At 49.1% G+C, this 14624-nt stretch overlaps 1 protein-coding gene and 1 pseudogene across 5 annotated transcripts in view; both read left to right on the top strand.

Annotated features, from left to right (window-relative positions):
- The window catches only part of ZNF75D (zinc finger protein 75D), a 55412-nt gene that overhangs the window by 40071 nt on the left and 717 nt on the right, over positions 1–14624 (top strand). Inside the window, exons 6-7 of one of the 5 annotated variants that reach the window (XR_015769422.1) lie at positions 2440–2644; positions 8096–8110. Coding sequence is in view for 3 of the 5 variants with exons in the window: in XM_088028636.1 (XP_087884762.1) it covers positions 2440–2536 (97 nt within the window). In the remaining 2 variants the exon portion in view is untranslated. Of the gene's footprint in view, positions 1–6; positions 950–2439; positions 2772–8095; positions 8111–14624 lie in introns of those variants that run through there. The other 4 variants (XR_015769421.1, XM_088028636.1, XM_028095759.2 and 1 more) reach the window with 4 other exon arrangements.
- Positions 12774–13895, top strand: LOC114202511 (ATP synthase F(1) complex subunit gamma, mitochondrial pseudogene; annotated as a pseudogene).

Raw genomic sequence — 14624 nt, 5'->3', positions numbered from 1 at the left:
CCTCAGCTATGGGTGGCTCCCCCTGACTGGCATCTGAGACTTGGGGCTCCAGAGCCATCGCATCCCGCCAGAAGGGGGCCGTGGCCGTGGCTTGTGCAATCCAGGCCTCGCTGAAGATGGGCTCCGGGTTTCAAGAGTCTGATGCGGACTGAGAGGCCTTCCGCCTGCGCTCCAGGCAGCTCCAGCATGAAGAAGCAGCCGGGCCTCGCTGGGCTTTCCACAGACTCTGGGAGCTTTGCTGTCCACGGCTGGAGCCAAACACGCGCTCCAAGGACCCAGTCCTGGAGCTGCTGGTGTTGGAGCCGTTCTCAGCATCCTGCCCACGGAGACAGAGAGCTGGATGGGGCTGCTGGGCCGGCAGCACAGAGCAAGGTCGTGTCTGTGAGAGAAGACTTCTGCCCAGAAGCCGGGCTACCAGAGCCGAGGGTGGGCATCGCCCTTGGCGTCTTGGGGGTGAGACCCCGAGAAGGAGCAGAGGCCCCTGGCGCTGGGTCAGACGTTTGTCTCCGTGTCCTGTTCGGCCCCAGGATCTCGGCCCGGTCCTTTGTATTTGTCTTCTGCTCGGATCAGTGTATGGCTTGCTTCTCCGCGTATCAGACCCAGTCCCCTCCTATAGCAAATAGTCTGTTGTGTCCCCTTAAATACATTGGAATGGAATTCAAAGGGAACACAGCCTACCCACATCCATCCTCCAATAACATCAGTATCGTGCTGTGCGGGGTGCTGGTCAGATCTGGCCACGGCCTGTGTGTGTACGCCCCGGGAGCTGGAGCAGATTTAACCTGTTAAAGGTTTGCTTTTTTATTTTTTATTTTTTTGAGACTGATTTATTTATTTGAGGGGCGCCTGAGTGGCTCAGTGGGTGAAGCATCTGCCTTTGGCTCGGGTCATGATCTCGGAGTTCCGGGATGAAGCCCCCATCAGGCTCCCCCTTCACTGGAGAGTCTGCTTCTCCCTCTGCCTCTCCCCTTCTTGTGCTCTCCATCTCTTTCTTCTCAACTAAATAAATAGAATCTTTAAGAAAATGTTTTGAAAAAAAGATTTATTTATTTATTTGAGAGAGAATGAGCACGAGCAGGAGGGGCAGGGGAGAGAGAATCCCAGGCAGACTCTGCACTAAGCGCAGAGCCTGATGTGGGCCTTGATCTCAGGACCATGAGATCAGGATCTGAATCAAAACCAGGAGTTGGATGCTTAACTGACTGCACTACCCTGGTGTCCCCCAAAGGGTTGCTTTTTTAAAAACAAGGATGAAAGACAGTAAGATACAGACTGAATGTGGCCCACAAAGCCTAAAATGTTTCCTGTCTGACTCTTTCTAAGAAAATGTTGCCAACCCGAGTCAAGTGGAGCCCGGAAAGAATATAAAGGAAAGGGAATGTAGTTTGTCATCGTGGAGGAAGCATGTGAACACACACGTTGGGGCTGGACCGCATCGGCAGACCTCACGAGGTTGTCACGTGCTCGCACCTGTGCAGAGACTCACTGTGACGGCGACAGCCCCCGGCACGGCTGCTCTGTGGTTTTCCAAAGTGGCCACACGTGTCGGTAAATCTGAGCAATGAGCAAGAGAGTGGTTGCTTGAGTTCCAAAGGCGGGCTTTCCTAGAAGTAGCAAGTCGTGCTAAATCATGCAGAAATGTCTTGTGTCTATACGCACCCCAGGGTGAGGTTGACACGTTCTTTCTCCCTCGACGCAAGTTTGCGGGGGCACCCCAGAGTTGGTGGGGACCCGGAACAGTTCCGCACTGGGAATGATACCCACTCCTGTCTCTGCCCGCCGGGTCCTGACAGCCACCTGCCATCGTGCCGCATCCGCCTTGGGTGGCGGCGCCAGGGCCCCCTGCTCAGAAGCCCCTGGCACAGGGCAGAACCTTTGGCAGAAGGGAGGAAGGGCTTCGGTACTGTGTGTTGATAGGGCTCTGCAGGTAGCCCGCCCGAACCAGAGTCTTGCAGACTTTCCTGCCGCCTCCCCCCGACCCCCCAGGATAGAGTGAGTTTATGGTGCGCCCTCCCTTTCTCTGTCTCCTGGGTTTGGCTTGCTCTATAGGATTTTTATCCGCCTGTGGCCTAATCGTGGCGCTGCCCCGTATGGTAGCCACCAGCCAGGCGTGGCTCTTGAGCTCTAGAAATGTGGCTAGTCCCAACTGAGATGTGCTGTGAGTGTAAGATGCTCATCACGTTCAGAAGACTGAGTACGAAAGATAAAGTAGGTGAGATGTCTCATGAATACTTGTTCATAGTGGTTACGTTCTGAAAGTGTGGTATCTCAGCCATATTGGTGGAATCATGCGTGTCGTCAGGACTGACTTCACCAGTGTCTTCTTTGTTTTATGCGGGTCCTGGACAATGAAAACGACGTGGGTGGCTCCCACCCATTGTTGGCACCGGGCGGTGCCGGTGTAGACTGGAGAGTGACGGGTTGTGCCATTTCCCCCAGATCGATAGGCAGGAAATGCTGTTGGAGGAGCTGGTACCAGTGGGCCCGGCACACGTACCACCAAACATCCACCTGGAGTCGCCCCCACTGCAAGTGATGGGACCCGCCCCGGAGGCCCCCGTGGCAGAGGCCTGGATGCCCCAGGCGGGGCTGCCGGAACTGGGCTACGGTGCTGCCGAGGATTGCCGGCCCTTCCTGGACCCTGGTAAGGCAAGGGGTTGACTTCCTTTCTGCGGTTCGTAGTTGGAGAGCTCGAGAGCTCCCCAGCTTTGGGGGTGGGTTAGAAACACCGAGTCCTGGATGGAAGCGGGCCGCTGCGATAAAGGGTAGGAGGGGGGGTGCCTCTCTGGGAACAAAGCACGGGACATCAGATGGGATTCAAAACCCCTTCAGCTAATGACCCCGCTCAGGAACATTTTGATGAAGAATGTTACGCAGGAAACCCTGGAGAGTATGGACACTGCAGATAAGGCTGATTTTGCCAGCACATTTTAATTAATGGGGTCTGTGATGTTGTGGGTTCCTTAGTTGCTCTTACAGCGTTAAGAGCCTCGTTCAGACTGGTACTTTATGAATATACTCGCTTCAGATCCTTGAAGACGATTTAATCACGTACCAGAGTGTAAAGCCAATACCTAGCTCATTCGATCAGAACCTACGAGAGCATTTCTCCAAGTGTAGCAAGCAGCCTATGTGTATCAGGGTCACCTAGGGTGCATTTTCTCAAGCTCTCTGGGTGAGACCTATATACACTACAGTCTGAGAACCTCTGCTGCAGACCCTCCTAGAGTTTATACTAGAAGGAGAACGTCCAGGCAGAGAAAGGCAGCTGGACTTCGTAGCTCCTGTGTTCCTGCGTTTCACTTTCCTTTGGGGATTCTCCCACAGTGCTACCAACAATTCCTGTCTCTACCCAACACCCCTCTGCTCTCCCCGCCCCCATGAACTTTGGCCGAAGTGTGGCCAGAAACCTCCTTTCTAACTCTCTCAGGCACCGCTTCAACATGTTGGCATTTTTAAGACACTGAAATGCTGAGAAAGCAAAGAGACATGAAAAATGAACATACCGAGAATAGTCCGAGTTACAAAACGTTGGTATCTGGTCGATCCATAACCAACCCAGTGCCTGGGCTTTGAAACCATGTCCCTTTCCACATCTTAACGTTTATTCATTCGACCAATAGATACAAGCACGTGTTAAGAACTAGGCACTGCTCTGATATGTAACTAGGACTGTAGGTCCTGTATGTGGTGTAAATAGGCCTGGCAAATGCTATGGGGGTCTATAGGAGGGCTGCCTTCCCTGCAGACAGGGAAGTTGTCCTGGAGGAAGGGAAACCTACGCGGTGAGTTGGAGTAAGCTGCTGGCTGGGGGAAATGGGGAGGGGAGAGGGCTCTGGGCAGAATGCTCAGCATGTGTGCTGAGAGGGGCACAGAGGAGCTTGAGCGGCCCTCAAGAGGCTGGAGAGAGAAGCAGCGTCCTGGGTCACGAACAGCTTTGGGCACCAATTCAAAAGCTCAGTGGCCTGTGTAAAATTCAGGACTTGGTGCTCGGCTGGGCTTCGGGTGATGGAGAAGAGAACGTTGAGAACAGCATCCGGGTTTCTGGCTCGTGAACTGGGTAGAACACAAGAAGAGAGTCAGATTTGGAGGGCGGGGGTCAAAGTGAGTTTCGATTTGAACATGAGGAATTTGGGAGGCTTATGGGTCTCCAGGTGGCCAATGTGGAATCAGAGCTCAGGAGAGAGATTGGGGTTTGGGATAAAGATGTGCAAGCCAAAGGCTCAGAGAAGGTGACAGAAGCTTCTAAGATGGTCGAGGTCTTTGGGGGATGGTGTAGAGTAAGAAAGCACGAGGTCCTCTGGGCAGAGCCTGGGAGAAAACATGTCAGAAATGGCCATTTTATGTGGATTCCAAGCTCTTTCAAACTTGCAGTGACTTTGTCTGGCTTCCCTGCTTTCCAGGGCCCTCTCTGGCCATCTGAGAACATCTAGACACTCTGACCCATTTGCTCTTGAAGCTAACAGATAATTCTCCCTCCAGTGCTTACCTCTGGCTCCCCCCGCCCCGTCCCCATCTCTTCTGGTTTCTGTTCGGAGTGCCACCTCTCTTCTCCAGGTCCCTGGCCCACTATGGGGGAGGCACAGGCGGGACTCCACGCTCTCCTTGGAGGCAATGGCTTGGTCCTTGCACACCTAACACTAGGACTGTACATTGTCTATACAGTGCCATAACTCCCGTAGAATTCAACTCCTACCATTATGGTGGGCTGCTTGGCAACAAACTTTGTGCCCCTTTCTACATTTAATCAATTCGTCCAGGTACCCTATTCTGTAGCTTACTGTAATGAGTCCTGGGCATGTAGAAGACACGGACTCTGTCTCGTTTTTAATTGAGGTGACAGAGAAGGGTGCGTGGCTGGCTCATGCAGATGGGAGAACCTGTGGCTTTTGATCTCAGGGCTGTGAGTTCGAGCCGCGCGTTGGCTGTAGAGCCTACTTTAAAAAAATAGCAGTGACAGAGGAAAAACCCACAAGTACGTATGTGTATCTATTATGGTCAAAGCCAAACTATATAAAATATTGTTATTTATATTCCAGTCTTTGCCTGACCTACATCTCTGGTCTGTCATCAAGGTGTGTAAAATCTGTGTTTTGTGTATATGCCTGCGACCAGCGGCAGAACCTAGCCAGTCATATTTAAATATAAATCTTTCTGCATGTGCATCCCCATTCCCCATGCTAACTTGCTCCTCTTAGCAACAGCGCCAAGTACCAAGATCACATATGATGCCCAGCAGCAATATTGTTCTTGGCTGCAATACTTTGCTCTCTAAAGCACAGGAAGGTCCAGTATATTCAACGAGATATAGGATGAATTCAAAAAATAAAATACACCTAGTGGGAACAAAGGCAACGACCCCTTTCTCATCGCTGTTTAAGGTGATATAATATGCTTCATCCTACTGACTGGGAGGTCCTCATATCCACCTCCTGATCACCAAAATCCCATCCTTCTTACCACTTGGAGAAGGTCTGAGAGATCTGGGGATGGCAAGGAAAAAGATATGACCAGGAGGTGGCAGCAGCGAGCACAAGGTTTGTGGCAACTGTGGGGTTTGCTTGCTGGAGAAGTCCAGAGTCCCAAAGGGAGGACAAGGGAACTCCCCAGGGAGTAAGGGCTCACAGAGAGGACTTGTGTCTCTTATGATCTTATAGCCCAGTAGCACACCGGGCAGCTGATGGGCCAGAGAATCCTGAAGGGTTGCAGAGGCGTGGGGTTATAGAAAGACTGAGGAATCCCAGACCTGTACCTCTGAAACAAATAATACATTATATGTTTAAAAAAAAGAAGAAGATAGCGGGGAGGGAAAAATGAAGGGGGGAATCGGAGGGGGCGACGAACCGTGAGAGACGATGGACTCTGAGAAACAAACTGAGGGTTCTAGAGGGGAGCGGGGAGGGGGGATGCATCAGCCCGGGGATGGGCATTAAGGAGGGCACGTACTGCATGGAGCACTGGGTGTTATACGCAAACAATGAATCGTGGATCACCGCATCACAAACTAATGATGTAATGAATGGTGATTAACATAACATAATAAAATTTAAAAAAAGAGTGCACTTACAGTGGTGAGTACTGAGAAATGCATAGAATTGTGGAATCACTATATTGTACACCTGAAACTAATGTAACACTATGTTAACTAATAAAAAGAAATTAAAAAACAAAAAACAAAACAAAAAAAAGCTCCATCTTTTCAATGGCTGGCAGATGGGGGGTGAAGTTTTCTGTGATATGCAAAGTAGGCATGGTCTAAATGGCTAACAGTGTGCTTCTGGGGTAAACTTTAATTTTTTTTTTTAGATTTTATTTATTTATTTGAGAGAGAGAGTGCACGTGAGACAGAGAGCGAGCATGAACAGGGGGAAGGGCAGAAGGGCAGAGGGAGAGGGAGAAAGAGAAGCAGACTCCCCGCTGAGCAGGAAGCCCAACATGGGGCTCGATCCCAGGACCCTGAGATCATGACCTGAGCCAAAGGCAGACGCTTAACCGCTTAACCGACTGAACCACCCAGGCGCCCCTGGGGGCTAATTTTTAAATCACTGGATGTGTGAGAGTTTGAGTTTGGCACCGACGGCAGGCTTGGGAGCTAAGGAATCTCAGCCTGCAGGGAAGAGATGAACAACCGAGGGGCCAATACAAGAGGGCGCGTTTGTGCACTTAGGCTCATTTCTAGAACAACCCATCTGGTGGTTGGTTATGTGGTAACCCAGACTGGCTGGTGATGAAGATGAGGAGAAGAGACTCACCAACAGAAGTAGGCATAGAGCCATGACTTCTGGCTGTTGACCAAAATACCCTGGGGCCAAAGCTATAAAACACAGGGAGCATCCTTCTATGGGCCTGTGTTGGTAGGACAAATTTCTAGAATAGGAACGGTTGGTCAGTGGGCATATACATGGTCAAATGTCCTCCCAAATGATTGTGTCCATTTATGCTCCCGGCACAACCTAGGAGAGAGCCAGTTGCTGCTTTCGCTCACCAGCTTTGTCTTGTGATGAGCGCCGTGGCTGTTTTCCCCAGGTTGGCAGACATAAGGAGGGCTGCTCTCTGTGCACACCTTTTTTAACAAGCATCACGTTCATTCGGCATTCCTGATGGTGTTTTACGGGAGGTAGGAGAGTAGAGGATGGAACTGAGGTCAGGAGGGTGGGGGACGGGCCGGAGGAGATGGTTAGTGGCCTTAGCTGACAGGGGCTGTGGGCACAGGCTGGGGGGCGCAAACTAACGACAGGGTCGGGAGCCGGCCTTGCACTTTCCTCCCGTGGCAGTCAGCAAGCCAGCGTTTCTGTTTTTGTTAGCCAGCTCTGGAGGCAGAGCCGCTTCGTGTTCTGGCTTTCGCCTAAATCCACTCTCAAAATGATGTGCATTGACATCACCCCAGAATTGGTTCGCTCTCCTTCCACAGATTGAAGATCCCACAGTGGGATCTTCCCCTCCCCTCATTTGGGTCTTGTTCTTTTTTTTTTAATTTAATTTAATTTTATTTCAATTCAATTAATTAACATATAGTGTATTCTTAGTTTCAGAGGTAATTTAGTGATTCATCGGTTGCATATACCACCCGGTGCTCATTCCATCATATGCCCTCCTTAATGCCCATCCCCCAGTGACCCCTTTCCCCCAACCCCCTCCCCTGCAGCAACCCTCAGTTTGTTTCCCGGAGTTCAGAGTCTCTTCCGGTTGGTCTCCCTCTCTGAAGTCGTCCTATTTTATTCTTCCCTCCCTTCCCCCTGTGATCCTGTTTTGTTTAAGTTCCGTTAAGTTGTTAAGTTTTGTTTAAGTTCCGTTAAGTTTGTTAAGTTCACATAGGAGTGAAATCATATGGTATTTGTCTTTCTCTGACTGACTTATTTCGCTTAGCATAATACCCTCTAGTTCCATCCACTTGGGTTTTGTTCTTATCCTAAAAAACAAAAACAAAACAACAAAAATGACATGTCAGAGGCTCCTGGCGAGGCAACCGTGAGAAGGAAACCGTGAGAAGGAAATAGGTAGCTATTGAGAGGCCATGTGGCCAGGAAGCAGCCAGGACTCGGGAGAAACCCGTGGCCACTCCATGCACCCCTCCTCCCGTCTCTCCTCTGCCCAGGAGAGCCAAGACCAAAGCCTGACCCGGGGTGCCCAGTGGAGCACAGAGAAGAGCCGAAGTGCCAGGAACTGCAGGATTCCAAGAAAGTGAAAGAACAGTTCCAAGACCACCACCCCCCAGGATAGGTGGGTGAGGGTTCATCGGGCACTCGGGGAGAAAGAGAGGTTCAACCTTAATCCCGGGGTAAAGAGGTTCAGGGTGCCACTTGAGAGTTTCTGTCTTCCCACAAACTGCTGAGGATCTCTTCTTAGTCCCCATGTCCGCTCTCCTGGGAACATGGTGACATCTGTGATTTTTATTCCTTCCCTCAGATTTTGATAACGGGGAGCGGGGGGGGGGGAGAAAATGAAGAAAAGATGTCAAAGCAGAAAAAAAAAAACTGGAGGGCATGTATCCATTTGCTGTTTCTTTAGATGGAAATGTGCTTCTTGGTCCCAATGTGCCCAAATTCTCCGAACGGGTAACGAATCCATTGGGAATCCCAGCAGAACAGCTACCCAGAGATTGCACAATACCTGTCCGCCTTCAGAACCTCTCTCTTCGAGAGACAGCCGAGAGCTCCAAGCGGGAAAGACCTCTCAGCCCCCACAGCCCAGGAGCAAAACAGTCCCAGAGGGAAGGCACCCCAGCGTATGCAGTGTGGGAAATGTGTTGCTGAAAAGAAGCTACTCAATAAGCACCTGCAAATTCCCTGGGGAGAGTTCCCTCGCAAGTGCCTGGAATGTGGGAAAAGAGTCCTTCGTAAAGCAGACCTCTTTAGGCACCGTCAAGTTCACACAGGGGAGACACCCTATGAATGCTCTCTATGTAACAAGCCATCCACTCAGGGGTCCCACCTCATAGCACACCAGAGAGCCTATCCCCCGCGAGAAACGAACCAGCGCTTTGACTATAAGAAAAGGTTTTGTGATAGATCAAGTTTTATGAGACATCAGAAGATGCACGCAGGAGGAAAGCCCCATAAATAGCCCAGTTGTGGGGAAAGTTTCAGCCGGCAGAGGGGTCTTCATTTTGCACCAGAAAACGCACATTGAAGAGAGACCATTTATCTGCGAGTATTGTGGGGAAAGCTACAGACAGAGATCAAGCCTTGTTAATCATTTAAAAAACACAGAAGGGAGAGTCCCTGCAAGTGTAGTCATTGTTCTACAAGCTCGTAAAGCAAGCAGGTCTTACGATGCACCAAGCTGCTCACTTGAGAGAAGAATCCTCCGACAAAAGGTTGAGGGAAACAGCTCCTACACCCCATCAATCAACGCTCATTCATAAATCCTTCACCTGCACGAGGCTATCTCGGAAGAACAGTTTTGCCAGACCTTATTCCTAAGGACAGCTTTATGTTTTACTCCGTTTCAAACCCATCTTCCAAGGCATGCAAATTCTAGAGTATTCACCGACTCTTACCACTGTCCTAGATCTGTTTAATTGTTATGATGAAAATGTCTTTGTCCAACGCCAACCACGACATAGGTGTAAGTGAGAAGCAATCCTTCCAGATTTAGGGCCAGCTTCTCAGTAAACAGGGATGCGCCCCATTGACCTCGATCTATGCGATATTTAAGTCATGTGGAAACATACGCTCTTCCTGTTTTGTTCCCACTAACTGGGTGTTGGAGCAACGCAGATGCCTCCCTAACAGTGGCAAAGATCACTTCCCTTGGCTCCCAGGTACATCATGTGTCACAGTCACTTTTTTTTTTTTAAAGATTTTATTTATTTATTTATTTTTCAGAGCGAGAAGGAGCACAAGCAGGGGGAGTGGGAGAGGGAGAAGCAGGCTCCCCGCTGAGCGGGGAGCCCGGTGCGGGACTCGATCCCAGGGCCCTGGGATCATGACTTGAGCCGAAGGCAGACCCTTCACCGACTGAGCCACGCAGGCGCCGGTGAAGTTCATCTAGTTTCTTGAAGACTGACTTACCAAGGCTATAGAGAATAAGAGTCTCGTTTGTAGGGCGTGCCCTAGGAGCGCGTCCTGTAATCTACATTTATTCACCTTATCTAGATACTGGCAAAATGTACCACAATTCCCTTTTCCCACTCCGTGGCTTGTGGTTTCACTCACTCATTAGCGTACCTCGATGAAGAGAAGTTCCTGGTTGTGACCTACGCCAATATATCTCTCCCCACCTTTATTATTAGTGCTGTTTGAATCCTGGTGAAATTTTTGTCAACCCCAAGATCAGGAACATCTTTTCTACATCTTCCTTTTAAAGTTGTCTTATTTTACCTTGCACATTGAGATCACATTTCACCTGGATTTGATTTCTGTTACAGATGGTATGAGATCCGGGTCAAGATAACTTGAGAATGGGAGAGTACTTGCCACTTCCGTTTTGTCCTTGGCCTTTGGGGCTTAGGGAAAAAAACAAAAAAACAAAAAAACAACCGAGATGGTAAGAGAACATTTTTGCCAGCCTGTCACATGGAGGCGTGCAAGAATGTTAAGAATAGCATCCCAGGCAGCAGGGATGTTTCCTAGAAAGCCCTGAGGAGCGGAGTGCAGAGGGGCTGGAGGGCAAGCTGGAATGCAGGGCAGAGGCCCGGTAATGGCAGGTCTGGTAATGCGCCTGAGGGAGTTGCAGCTCAGTCTACACTCACGGGAAGCCACAGGCTCTTGTTGAGAGGTACAGGTGAGCTATTCCTTTTAGAAAGCTCCCTCGGACTCCTGAATGGGCATTTGGGGAGACGAGATGTGGGACAGGGAAACTAGCAAGGAGGCTGCTGCAGATGGGAGAGGTGGGCTGAGATCAGGGCGGTGGTGTGAGCACACAAGGCAAGGGTTTGAGAGGCTCTAGGAGGCAGGAGACACAGGCCCTGGTGATTGGCTGAATGTGGGGGGATGGGGGTGACAGCCAGATCTGGGTCCTGAGCACCCGGGTGGGGAGACTGGGGGAACAGCTCATGAAAAGGGAATGAAGGCCTTCTTAGCCTTGCTTCCCTGTTTTCCTAGCCAACAGGTCATGGCCGCCCATTTAAACTCACTAGAACTTTCGATGCTGTCAACCCTATTCACTCTCCTAGACTGCCTCCCACCCACAGTGATTCATTCCTTTCATCATCTTCAGGGGCTTCTTTTGTTCTTAAGAATATGATAGGTACGGAGGATGACCGAGTTCCAGTCCTCAGAAAATCAGTTTAGTAGGAGAGGGCTAACTATTAAGCAGATAATTTTATGGCAAGGTGTTAAGTGCAGCAACAAACAGATATGTACAGGTTAATATGGGAGCAGAGCAGAAGAATCAGTGGTACATGTTTAAGGGAAGCTTCAAGATGCGTAGAAGCAAGCCTGGCAAAATGGGACAATGCTGAGTTACTCATCCCAGTTGCGCTTGAGGCCAACTCTCTCAAATGGGGTTCCATTTGGTGAGACAGCTTTCATAAGCTAGTTTTAGTTGGATCTCTGTCACGTGAACTGAAAGCCTCTGGACTGAAACAATATCCAGGCCCTTCCCCAAATGAGCTGGGCACACAGGTATGGCAGGTAGGTCTGAGTGGGAGGGCTGGGGCTCGGGGCCTGTGTATAAGGCCGGATGGTGCCAGAGAAGGGGGGTGGCAGGCCTGAGTGGGGGTTCGGAGCTTACACAGGAGTCAGGCAGCAGGCTAGCAGGATTGGTTTGAGTCCATACAGGGGAATGAATAAAACGAGACCTAGATTTGCCTCATTAGAGAAGGGAGGTGCTAATGTGGAAAGGGGGAAGACTAGAACGAACTCTGCTGTGGCACTGGAACTGGAGGTCTTGCTTTGACGTTGTGGATGCTCTGTCAGTTTCCGAGGACTGCTGTAAGAAATGATCACAAACTGGGTGTCTAACAACAAAAATTATTCTCTTACATGTCCGAAGGCCAGAAGTCTGAAATCGAGATGTCAACAGAGCCGTGCTTCCTCTGAATACTCTAAAAATCTTTCTTGACTTCCTGGCTTCTGGTGGCTCCTGGCAATTTTAGGCATTCCTTGGCTTATAGCTGAATAACCCCAATCTCTGCCTCTGTCCTCACGTGGCTTTTTCCTCTGCGTGTTCTCCTCTTCTTGTACGGACACCAGTCATTGGATTGGGGGCCCACCCTAGCCCGGTATGCTCTCATCTCAATCCCTAACTACTTACAACTTCAAAGACTCTATTTCCAAATAAAGTTACATTCTCCGGTTCTGAGTGGACATGCATGGGGGGGGCGGGGCACTATTCAATCGTATATATGTATATATACGATGTTTGTATGTATGTGTACACATACACACACACACACACACACACACACTCATCTAGACATACACATATCCTAGCACTGCCCACTGAGAAAGCCACTACACCCCAATACCAGCAAGCGCACCTAGCTTGTAGATCTTGGTTTCAAAAACACCGCAATTTTCACCAAAAGGAACCAGGAGTCTTTGGACAAATGGCTGATTCCCCAGCTGGGGCAGGGAAACAAGATGAGCCTGGAACACCTTGTTGTTCCAGAAAGTAAAGAAGCACTCTAAGAATGATAGCACAGAAGCCAGTTTGAAGGGGCTCCCGTGCGCCAAATGTGGGATAATGACAGTAACATATCATAAACCTCTGAACAAGTAGGGACATGAGTCCACAGTGACAGATATAAATGAATGGATCAGTCAATGGGGGAGAAGAGGGAGGTCTTCCTTATAGTAGATACCCAACTAATACATGTAGAAGGATTGATGATATCAAGAAATCACCATTTGTGAAGCCGGGCCGGTACCACCATGTTCTCTCGGGCGGGCGTCGCAGGGCTCTCGGGCTGCGCCGTGCAGCCGCAATGGATCCAGGTTCGAAATATGGCAACTTTAAAAGATATTACCAGGCGACTAAAGTCAATCAAAAACATCCAGGAAATCACCAAGTCTATGAAAATGGTAGCGGCAGCAAAATATGCCCGAGCTGAGAGGGAGCTGAAACCAGCTCGAGTATATGGGACAGGATCTTTGGCTCTGTATGAAAAAGCTGATATTAAGGTGCCTGAAGACAAGAAGAAACACCTTCTTATTGGTGTGTCCTCAGATCGAGGGCTCTGTGGTGCTATTCATTCCTCGGTTGCTAAACAGATGAAAAGTGAGGTGGCCACGCTCACGGCAGCTGGGAAAGAAGTCATGCTTGTTGGAATTGGTGATAAAATCAGGGGTATACTTCATAGGACTCACTCTGACCAGTTTCTGGTGTCCTTCAAAGAAGTGGGAAGAAAACCTCCTACTTTTGGGGATGCGTCCGTCATTGCCCTTGAACTACTAAATTCCGGATATGAATTTGATGAAGGGTCTATCATCTTTAATCGGTTCAGGTCTGTCATCTCCTACAAGACAGAAGAAAAGCCCATCTTTTCCCTTGAAACCGTTGCAAGTGCTGAGAGCATGAGTATCTATGATGATATTGATGCTGACGTGCTGCAGAATTACCAAGAATACAATTTGGCCAACATCATCTACTATTCTCTAAAGGAATCCACCACGAGTGAGCAAAGTGCCAGGATGACGGCCATGGACAACGCTAGCAAGAACGCTTCCGAGATGATTGACAAACTGACCTTGACGTTCAACCGCACCCGCCAGGCTGTCATCACGAAGGAGTTGACTGAAATCATTTCCGGTGCAGCAGCTCTGGATTAATGAAAACCAAGTTTCATCCTCAGACAAGAGATAAAGAAGGAAAATTCAGCCAGCTGATTTTATTTTTAGCTTACTGCTGACCTTGTCAGAAGAAATTGTTGGTCCATTGTTTAAACTACTAAAGACAGCAAGATGTTTGTAAATTATCTTACAATAAACAACTTACTGAAAGAAAAAAAAAGAAATCACCATTTGTCAATAGTAATTACTTCAGTCAAACTAAAAAGCTTCTACATAGCAAAGGAAACCATCAAAAGAGTAAAAAACCTACAGAATAGGAGAGAAATTTGCAAATGATTTATCTGATAAAGGGGTTAAAACGCAAAATATATAAGGAACTCCTATAACTCAATAGTAAACAAACAAACAAACAAACCAAACCAAACCACAACCACCTAATAACCCAATTAAAAAAAACGGTCTAAGGACTTAAATAAATATTTCTCTAAAGCAGACATACAAATGACCAATAGGTACATGAAAGGATGCTCAGTGTCACTAATCACTATGGAAATGCAAATCAAAACCACAATGAGATAACATCTCACACCTGTTTGGATGGTTATTATCAAAAAAACAAAAGGCAGCAAGTGTTGGCAAGGATGGAGAGAAATTGGAACTCTCATATACTGTTATTAGGCACGCCAAATGGTGCAGCCTCTATGGAAAACAGTACGGAAGTTCCTCAAAAATTAAAGAGCAAATTACCCTATGATACAGGAATCCCACCTCTTGGTAGTCATCCAAGAGAACTGAAATCAGGGGGCGCCTGGGTGCACAGTCGGTTAAGCATCTGCCGTCGGCTCAGGTCACGGTCCCAGGGTCCTGGGATCGAGCCCTGCGTCAGGCTCCCTGCTCAGCGGAGAGCCTGCTTCTCCCTCTCCGTCTGCCTGCAGCTCCCCCTGCTTG

This window comes from Eumetopias jubatus, unplaced genomic scaffold (genome assembly GCF_037043125.1).
Source record: "Eumetopias jubatus isolate StellerSeaLion01/CBP00866 unplaced genomic scaffold, mEumJub1_p1.0 scaffold_11, whole genome shotgun sequence".
NCBI classification, from domain to species: domain Eukaryota; kingdom Metazoa; phylum Chordata; class Mammalia; order Carnivora; family Otariidae; genus Eumetopias; species Eumetopias jubatus.
This window is presented reverse-complemented; position numbering and strand designations above follow the sequence as displayed.